Below are 10997 nucleotides of genomic sequence, written 5' to 3' on the forward strand. Positions count from 1 at the left end.
TGACAATGGTGTTCCTTTGTGCCATGAAGAGTCTTGGTACGTGACAAATCTTGTGAAACCCGACTATGATACTAAACTTTCTTGTAAACTGGAAACAAAAGGCTCTAATATATATAGCTTAGAGAAAAAGGAAATCACTAGAAATCTTGCAAATAAAAAAGAGAAACTAAACTATCTAGATAACTGGACTTTATGTCTATTTCTGTTGAGTCTTCATTGATTTTCTTGAGTCTTTGAATCAGTCTTCAATATATTCGATACACAAAAATTTTGAGTGTTGAATCTAGTATTAAATGAGAATGGCGTTTATATATATCAAGTAACCTTTCAAATATTAGTATAAAATCACATGGAATCTGTAACATTTAGTGTCCTTTTATTAATTCTAAGATGCCCGGTTCAGTAATTTTGTCTTATTCATATTAGTTTAAATTATACAATTCATGGGAGGAATTATAATAATGTGAAAGATAGAATAAACAATGTAAAACAACACCACGTGACATCATTCTCACCTAATACACCATCTATATAAGACATCTCGAAGAACATTTGTTTTTATGATTTTATCTACTTAATCTTTCTAAATCCGACTAACATTGTGTTATTCTCAAGAAGATGATGATTTTGCAACTGGAGGAGGTTTACTTACTTTTAAAGAACAACTACGACATAATCTTTGCTGTTCTGCTTTCTGGATTGGTCACAAGTTTTGTCACCATGAAACTAAGGAAGTCAACGGAAGCTATCCCTGGACGCCTTGGTCTTCCACTCGTTGGTGAAACATTTTCCTTTCTTTCGGCTATTAATAGTACCAAAGGCTGCTATGATTTTGTTCGTCTTCGTAGACTTCGGTAATCATTTTCCCATGATTTGTACTTGTTAATTTCTTGCTATTCTTCCTACACCTAAACAACTTGCCAATTTAGAAAGCAGTCGACTTGATCCTGAAAACATCTATTCAACAAGAACTAAGTGATTAATCTAACCATGATGTTAGTTATATGTTTTTGAAACGATCATTATTATATCCCCAGAAGAATACCAATATATATACTTGGAAAAAGTCATGGATTTTGACCAGAAATAATAGAGCTAACTGAGCTTGATGATGTCACAGTTGAAAGACATGATGAATAACTGTTTTTTTCTTGCAAATATTATGCTTCGTTTGGTATTTTATAAGCATAATATAGTTGTTCTACAAGGCGAGTTTTAAGTCAATTACTCGTTATTTTCTAGCTAGTAGTTTAAGTTGACTGATCTTAACTTGAAATGATTGAAATGTGTATGAAGGTATGGGAAATGGTTCAAAACAAGGCTGTTTGGGAAAGTCCACGTGTTCGTTCCAAGTGTTGTGGGAGCAAAAGCAATTTTGACAAACGACTTTCAGTTGTTTAACAAAGGCTACATTAAATCAATGGCGGATGCTGTTGGAAAGAAAAGCTTACTTTCTGTTCCAGTCGAGAGTCATAAAAGAATCAGACGCCTTCTTTCTACTCCTTTCTCCATGGATTCCTTGTCTGTATTTGTTAAGAAGTTCGATAAGTTGCTTTCCACAAGATTCAAGAAATTGGCTGAAAAGGGAAAGAGCTTTGTAGTTCTTGATTTCAGCATGAAGGTAAATCATTGCACTTAGTTTAATTTTCCCAATAAACAAGAAGTTTAATTTTGTGCTCTTTTTTATTACAATCGTATCATGCAGATAGCATTCGATGCAATGTGTGGCATGCTGATGAGTGTCACAGATGAATTTTTGCTGGGAAAAATCGAAAAAGACTGCACAGCCATTTCTAACGCCATGCTTTCATTTCCAGTCATGATTCCTGGTACTAGATATTACAAAGGCATGAAGGTAGACCTTGTGAATTTACTTACTTTTTTTAATCAAACATCATCGATATTTTCTAACTGAGAAATATATTCATGAAACAGGCACGTGAAAGACTCATGAAACTTTTTGAGGAAATGATTACAAGCAGACGTAGTAGCAAAGAACCTCACGAAGACTTCTTGCAATCCATGTTAGAAAGAGATTCGTTTCCTGATGATGAGAAGCTTGATGATTCAGAGATTATGGATAACATGTTAACATTGATAATAGCTGGACAAACCACCACTGCAGCTGCAATGATGTGGAGCGTAAAGTTCCTAGATGAAAACAAAGATGTCCAAAATATGTTAAGAGTATGTCGTCTTAAACAATTTATGTCATCAAAATCGATATTTGGTATACAAAAATGATCATTTTTAGTGATATTACAGGAAGAACAGTTGATTATACTAAGGAATAAACCAAAAGGAGCTTTACTTTCTCAAGAGGATCTTAACAAGATGTCTTACTGCTCAAAGGTTACAAGCGTGTCTTCTTTGCTTTTTCTCTTCATACCGATCTAGCTATGGCTAATATAATAACTTTCAGGTTGTGAAAGAGACGTTGAGAATGTCAAATGTGTTGCTTTGGTTCCCTCGTGTTGCGCTTGATGATTGCAAAATTCAGGGTAAGTGCTAATCCGTTTTCTTGATAGTTAGAAAGGAATATCTCATGCAATGCTAAATCTTGATTCTTTTGGTTCAGATTTTGAGATAAAGAAAGGATGGCATGTCAATATTGACGCTACTCACATACATTATGATCCGGCTTTGTATAAGGATCCTTTGCAGTTCAATCCATCAAGATTTGATGTATCAAATTACCCATCTAATTTCTTCTTTTTAATTAAACTATGTACAAATGTTCATGCAAGAAGAACCAACTAATAAAGCTAAGATGATGAAATTGACAAGACTATGAATGTGTTTTAGGAAATACCGAAGCCGTATAGCTATATACCTTTTGGATCAGGGCCAAGGACATGCTTGGGGATCAACATGGCAAAAGTGACAATGCTAGTATTCTTGCACAGGCTAACAAGTGGATACAAGTTAGTTCATGATTTTTTTTTTCTCGTGAATCTGAATTTCTTTAGCTGTTTGTTATGTTAATGTTTTCATCGTATTCCCTGAAGGTGGACTGTGGACGATCATGATCTTAGCCTAGAAAAGAAATCACACATTCCTAGATTGAAGAGCGGAGTTCCGATTACATTAACAGTGTTAAAAGATTAGAGCTGAAAAATCGTCATGTTAAAGGTCACTGTAGCATCTCACCAGCGGTGGGTTATAAGAATTTTATTTGGGTATTGTATCCTTTCTGATTAGTTAAACCCTGTTGTATAAAAAGAAAGTATATATGTGAAATTCTTGTAAATTAACCTCAATAATATTAGAGGTTGAAACAAGTTTATATAAAGAGAAGATTACAAAAATTATTCCTACACTCAAGGAGATAATTGATATAGAGTATATGACTAAACAATTACAAATAATATGGGTAATAATACACTAAATCATCCAACCTCCCCTGTAGTGGTGTTGATTATGATGGCATGTGCGGAATTAGAAAGATCTAGTGATTCATCATACAAATTCAAGAACACAAGGAGTAAATAAATCTTTGTAAGTTCTTATTAGATCTAGAAAGATTATACAAATGGGTTTGTATACAAATTCTCTCTCTAGTCTACCACTCCAAATGATTCCTTACATAATGGGAGTCACTCACTTCCTATTTATAGGAAACACTCAACCCATTTACGCATACAAAGAGGAAAGCCTAAAACATTACATCCAAGAGTGACTTTGCACCTTAACATTCTCCCCCTCAAAGTTAGGATTGGATGTCCGGCTTTAATCTCCAACGAGCTAGCGCGATCAAGACCAAACTCCCCCTCGAAGTAACACCGGTCTTCAAATCCGCAAATGAATATTCGACAAACCCGAGAAGCTTCGAATACCCATCATTCTCCCCCTTTTTATAATCAAAAAATGATTATAAAACCCACTAAGGATGAGAAGCGCCCAAGGAATAGTCTTCACAATACTCCCCCTCGATGTGTACCAAAAATGAATCACCAAAAATCTTGCACGGAAAAAAAAAACAATCACGAAAAAGCCACAAAAATTTTCAATTTATGAAAAATTTTGACTTTTTGGGTGAAAGTTGCAAGATTTTTCAAAATCCGGGTAGAAATTGTCACTTTCTGAAACTTGCAGGGATCCGTTGCGCCCAAAACAGCAAAATATGCAAAATATAGTCCTTTTTCAGTTTTCAGCAAAATATAGTCATTTTTCTAATTTGGGTGAAAACAGCCAAAAATTCGAAGTTTCAGGGGCCATCTTCGAAATTCTGCTCTTTGTGTTCCAAACATACGAAGATTCCCAAAAATTCGAAGCTTCCAAAAAAATTTCGAATTTGAGTGAAAAGTGTCAAACATTCGAAACATGTGTTAATTTTCGAATTGTCAGAAATTCTAAGGTTCAAGGGTCAAATTCGAAACTTTGCCATTTCCTTTCAATTCATGCGAAGTGATCAAACATTCGAAGCTTTTAACCAAACATTCAAAGCCTTTTCCAAATTGTCAATCATTCGAAATTTCAGGGACCAAAATTGTAACTATAAGTTTTCTTCTCCAATTGAACGCTTCGTACGTTTAGACACGAAACGATCTCAGCATGCTTCGTACGAAATTCTCAGGTACCAAACACACAAATATTTTTCACCCAAACATACGAATGCAAAGCGTACGAAGACTCTAAATGTACAGTAACCTCTTCATCGTCCCTCTGAATCAACTTTATTTGTTTCATACATTCAACCAAAAAAATCTTCGTTCTTACAGTCCTTACAGTTCTTCCCCAAATCATGGATTCCCAAGCCGTAGGAACGCTTCGAATCGATCAACCCAAACTCATCAATCCTTACATGAAACCCATCACAACTACACTTCGAATCTGGAACCCAAACACTTCGTTTTTTTTTAATTTTAATTCAGCGAGATCAAAATTTTGAGACTCCAAACATTCGAACAATATGCCCCAATTCCAAAATCGTTCGATTTATCACCGACTTTGAACATCAACTCCAAAATCTTCAAAAGACAAACCCAAGGACCCTCCGATTCCAAATCAACGAACACAGACTTCGTTCAAATGCTAAACACCCCTTTGATTCATTCTAATTCCTGTTCGTTCCTAACCCACATATGGTCATCATCAATCATCGACCTCAATTAAAAATCGAATCCTCAAAAACTCGTTCCCATTTCATTTCCTTCGAACATCGACTTTAGTTTTGACATTAAACACTTGATTTCAATTTTTCAAAACGATTACAGGTAACTTAGTTGAAATCCACTTCAACTGCAATCAACGCTAATCGATTTTGACTTATCACTCCAACATCACAAATCAATTTCTTGACTTCAAGCAATATCATTCGATTTCGCAATCAGTTCTTCAACTTAAGCCATTAAATTGATTTGAAGACAAGAACAACAGCAGATCGACTCAATCACATCATATACTCAATTTTGACTTTAATAGAAACTTGATTGACTTTCAATTGAATCGATTATTGACATCTTGATCATAATCGAATTCTATGAATGAAAACAATATCTAGAATCGATTCACAAGAACTGAGAAACAAGAAATTCTAATCGATTTGAAAAAATATGAACTGATGGTACATGTACATAAAGCATGTGTACAAGTCAGAATACGTACATCAATTGACAATTGAATGATTTTTAAAGATATGTGGGCTTATTCCATTGTAAACTCGGATATGAATATAGATTGGGCTTGAAAACAATTAATCAAAAAGATTGAAGATAGGCTGGGCTTCGAAATTAAAAACATTTCCAAAATAGCTGAATGAATGAACAGTATTCGAAAAAAAAATTGAGTTTAATTTTGGTTTTGATCTAGACAAAAATTAATTGGATCATCAATGAGGTTGAAACAGATTAGATCCAACGAAACAAATCGATCAAAAATGAAAAACGCAAAGTACGAATCAAAATCATGGACGTTTTGGAATCCATTTGAGAATTTGAGATACCTTTTTGACGAATCGAGTTCCGTTTTCAACGAACGAATCAAATTTGGAAGATCTTGGTTCTTTTGTCGGAATAAGAAAATCTCCAAATCGAACATTGTACCACCCGTCATGTGAGATGTGCAACTCGTTCTTCGTGTTCTTTGTGTTCTTCATCAAACCAAGAACATCTTCAAAAGAACCACCAACACATTTGGGTTTTGACTTCAAATTCAATGCAACATTTGGAGATTGTTGCTTTGGAACCCAAATTTGCTTCACGGATTTTGGCTTCACAACATTTGACGATTTTTGTGAGTAAACCCGCTTATTCTTCCGATTCATCTTCTTCTTCTTTTTCTTTCTCATCTTTTTGCATCTTGAAGACTTGACTTCAAGAACAAACCCACTTTCAACAACATGAACATTTTGAGTTTGAATCAAAATCTTTTGGAGTTTGATATTTGTGAATTTATTGAACCACCGGCTTCCGATAAGGAATCATTCCTTCAAACGAATCACAAGAACACAAAATATCATCGGTTTGAACTCCAATTGAGCAAAAAACTTTTTCATCTTGAGAATCAACTTGAACTCCTTTTTCTTGAACATCAAGAACATCAAGAACATCTTCAACAAACTTAAGAGCAAGAAGATCATTCGGGCTTTCAATAAGAGAAATGAAATACTTATCAAACACTTCTTTTTCATTTCCTTTCTTCATATCTCTCTCAATCATCAAGTTATTGTAAGCTTTAGTCAAGCATTCAATCTTTGAAAGCGGTTGAAAAATTAATCCTCCATGATCATTCTTCAAACCTCCATAAGAAATCAAAGTATCCCATGAAATCATCCCGCTTTTGAATATTAATCCAATAAATTGTTGTAAGTTGACCTTGTAATTGACATCTTTAATGATCACAATCCAAGAACCATACTCCAAGTACACCATTTCCATCATGATTACAAGAACTTGAAAATTTCTAGAAAGAGAAAGTGATTATGAATGGGTTTTCTAGAGAGATAAAGTGATACAAACAAGTATTCTAGAGAGAGAAAGTCGAATTATGGATCAAATCAAAGAAAAATTTGACTTCTAGAACACAAAAACACTCTCTAAACACGAAGATCAATGAACAAAAAGAATCACCAAATCAAAATAGCCATCAAGGATCAATTCTTGATGAGATTCAAGAACACCCGCTCTGATACCAATTGTAGTGGTGTTGATTATGATGGCATGTGCGGAATTAGAAAGATCTAGTGATTCATCATACAAATTCAAGAACACAAGGAGTAAATAAATCTTTGTAAGCTCTTATTAGATCTAGAAAGATTATACAAATGGGTTTGTATACAAATTCTCTCTCTAGTCTAACACTCCAAATGATTCCTTACATAATGGGAGTCACTCACTTCCTATTTATAGGAAAGACTCAACCCATTTACACATACAAAGAGGAAAGCCTAAAACATTACATCCAAGAGTGACTTTGCACCCTAACACATCCTCTTCATCGATCATTTTAGAATTAATTTTCAAAAATATTTTCCGATTGTTTTAATCTGGAATTCTGCAAGTGTTCATCAAATTTGCTCAAACTAAGGCCATGATACAAACTTGTAATGTCTCAACTATCATGATATAAAATTTCATTTTTCATAAACCATAAGACATACAAAACATTGTTTCCAAAACATAGTCATAAAGTAGGGTATCCAATAACATCTATCAAAATAAATCCAAAGGATGTTGTGTACAATCACGTCTTCGCCTTGCCACGATCATCTGATACAACTGAAACCAAAAAACCAAATTGTAATCCAAATCTTAGTGGGTTTCCCCGAAAATACCCATACAAAAAAAAATACTTGCAAGTACATGTAATAATACAAATCTACCAATCTAACAGATCACTACAATCTAACATCATATACACAAGGACACATAACACAATCTAGTGGGCCATTAGTAGTGCCTTCGACCCATGAGTACGGTAAGGAAAACTCATATCGTAATCTTGCAGATAACCTAATAGCTCCCTCCTGGGATAAAATCCGATATCACTAGTCACCTATAATACAACAAGGAACTCAATTCCTAGCTTAAAGTCCAAATCCAAAGTTGACCAAAAGCCTACTGAGTAAAAAATGCAACCCCATGGTCAGTGGTAAAGTCTACAACCCAAAAGTCCAGAGCAGCAAGTCACCATGTCGTGGCCATCCGTTGGCCACATTGTGGCAACGTAATGAAAACATAAATGAGTCTTTACCCAATAGTCACACCGTGGGGACTGTTCTGGACAACTTATTATATTAATGCACTTTCCAACAATTCCAAGAGCTCCAAAGCTCATATCTAGTCCTTCTCATGGTCTTGATGGATAAAGTTTCCAACTTTATACATCAAGACATCTCAATATGTTAGGATCCCAAACCCTAAATCCTTAAAGGTCATTAAAGGCATGCAAATACGCATTAAGACGTAATCACTAGAGTTACTCTTCCAAAGTTTCCAGAAGGGTTTCCTACACCTAATGGACCATAAAAATCATATATTTATGGACATGCATGTTCCTTCCATTTTAGGTAAGAAAACACGGTACTTATAAACTCAAAGCTTGTGCATAAGATCAAAAATCTAAGGATCCTCATATATTGAAGCATTACCTTGTAATGGTTCTACTAATGCTTATTATAATGGTGTAGTTTATTTTGAAGCATTACCTTGTAATGGTGTATATCAAACGGTGATGGTAGTAGATAATTTAGGAAATAGTGTGTTACAAATTAATGTGAACAATTGTTTAGACAAAGCATGCTTGTGGCATTGTCATCTTGGACATGTCAACAAGAAGCACATTGTCCAACGACTAAAGGGTGGAGTGTTGGAATCATTTTATTTAAGGTCAGATGATACGTGCGAGTCTTGTTTGCCTGGAAAGATGACTAAATCACATTTCACGGGTTCATCTGAAAGAGGTAAGGGGTTGTTAGATCTTATACACACAGGTGTATGTGAGCCCTTCAGATCCACCATAAGGGATGCAAGTCGATTTTATGTGACTTTTACCGATCATTATAGTAGATATGAATATTTCTACTTAAACCATAGTACATTTTGCTTGTACCAGGATGTATTGACAGTTTAGATTTACGAGCTTCATCTAAAATCTTTTGTCTTAATCCACCAATCTTTGGAATCCATAGCCGATTCTTAAATACCTTCAATCCTCGTGGATCATCAAGTAAAGCATCGGTATGATGTACCATCCCTTCTTTCTTTATATTTTCTAGTTTTAAGGCCTCTTCTTGCAATTTCTCTAATTCATCAAGAATAGTGAACTTTACTGTAGTGTGAGTAATAGTATAACACATACTATTACGATAAACTTTCCTACTAAGTGCATCGGCAACTACATTGGCCTCTCCGGGATGATATAGGATTTCACAGTCATAATCTTTGATCAGCTCCATGGCTCGTTGTTATCTCATACTCAAAGTTTGATGACTGAATATATACTTGAGACTCTTGTGATCGATAAATAATTGGCATTTTGTACCAAATAGATAATGCCTCCAAAGTTGTAAGGAAAATACCACTGCAACGAGTTCGAGATCATGAGTGGGGTAATTCTTTTCATAATCTTTTAGATGTCTTGAGACATAGGCTATCACTTTACCACGTTGCATCAACACACATCCGAGTCCCAATCTTGAAGCATCACTATATACGGAGAAATCATCGTCAACTTCTGGAAGTGATAATATTGGAGCATGAGTCAAAAGATCTTTTCGAGTCGAGAAAGCTTTTTCTTGGGCTTCACCCCATTCGAACTTTGCTTCCTTACGTGTAAGACTCATGAGAGGTACGACAATACGGGAAAATTCTTTAATGAATCTTCGGTAATATACCCCAAGACCCATGAAACTGCGAATTTCGGAAGCATTATGCGGCACTTGCCAATTTTGAATGGCCTCAATTTTGGTAGGATCTATAGATATACCATCACCAGAAATAACATGGCCGATAAATTGAACTTAGCGAAGCCAAAATTCACATTTCAAGAATTTAGCATATAGTTTCTCCTTTCGAAGAAGCTCTAATAGCACACGAATATGAATGGCACGATCAGCTTCAGACTTTGAATAGATTAGAATATCGTTAATGAATATGATGACAGATTTATCGAGCATTGGGCCGCATACCGTGTTGATCATATCCATGAATACAGCAGGAGCATTTGTCAGACCGAACGGCATGACAAGGAATTTATAATCTCCGTATCGAGTACGAAAAGCAGTCTTCGGTACATCCTGCTCATTAAATTTCAACCGATTATAGCCAGATCTCAAATCAATCTTTGAGAAATAGCTAACACCTTGAAGTTGATCGAATAAATCATCAATGCGAGGTAGTGGGTACTTGTTCTTGATAGTCACCTTATTTAGCTCACGGCAATCAATACACATTCGCATCGAACCGTCCTTCTTCTTGACAAAGAATATCAGAGCACCCCAAGGAGAGGTACTTGGTCGAATAAAGCCTTTGTCAAGCAATTCCTATAGTTGGATCATCATTTCTTTCATCTCAGCTGGCGTAAGATGATAAGGGGTCTTTACAATCAAAGCAGCACCAGGCACAAGGTCAATTAAGAATTCTACTTGCCTGTCCGGAGGAAGTCCAGGCAATTGTTCGGGAAAAACATCAGGATATTCTTTAACAACAGGAACATCATTTATAGCTTTCTTTTCCTTTTTTATGAAAAAAAATTATTTTGAAGATTCTTTGTTCACCGTAGACATAGATATGATTCTCTCCTTAAATAGGAATGTGTACTATCTTTTCATAGCATAGAGTTCTGTGTGGTTCTTTGACAACCAATCCATACCAAGAATAATATCGAAGTTGGGCAAGGAGATAGGGATCAGATTAGCAAGAAATTTATAGCCTTCAAATTCTATGACACAATCCCTATAGACTTTATCAACAAGTAATGATATACCTCCTGCCGTATCTACGCTAAATGGTTGCGCGAGTGCATAGCAAGTAGTTTGAAAAGAATGTGCAAATTCA

The 10997-nt window shown here is 35.2% G+C and overlaps 1 protein-coding gene across 1 annotated transcript; it reads left to right on the forward strand.

The window, feature by feature from the left end:
- Window positions 1–562: 562 nt before the first annotated feature.
- On the forward strand, window positions 563–3308 carry LOC145033787 (abscisic acid 8'-hydroxylase 1-like). Its single transcript, XM_078982324.1, has 9 exons — window positions 563–854; window positions 1297–1621; window positions 1706–1855; window positions 1936–2187; window positions 2266–2352; window positions 2423–2501; window positions 2579–2685; window positions 2806–2924; window positions 3009–3308. Exons 1-9 carry the CDS (start codon window positions 619–621, stop codon window positions 3106–3108), a joined length of 1455 nt encoding a protein of 484 aa, XP_078838450.1. The 5' UTR covers window positions 563–618; the 3' UTR covers window positions 3109–3308.
- The last annotated feature ends 7689 nt before the right edge of the window (window positions 3309–10997 follow it).

This window comes from Lactuca saligna, chromosome 3, assembly GCF_052625555.1.
Source record: "Lactuca saligna cultivar CGN05327 chromosome 3, ASM5262555v1, whole genome shotgun sequence".
Classification (NCBI taxonomy): domain Eukaryota; kingdom Viridiplantae; phylum Streptophyta; class Magnoliopsida; order Asterales; family Asteraceae; genus Lactuca; species Lactuca saligna.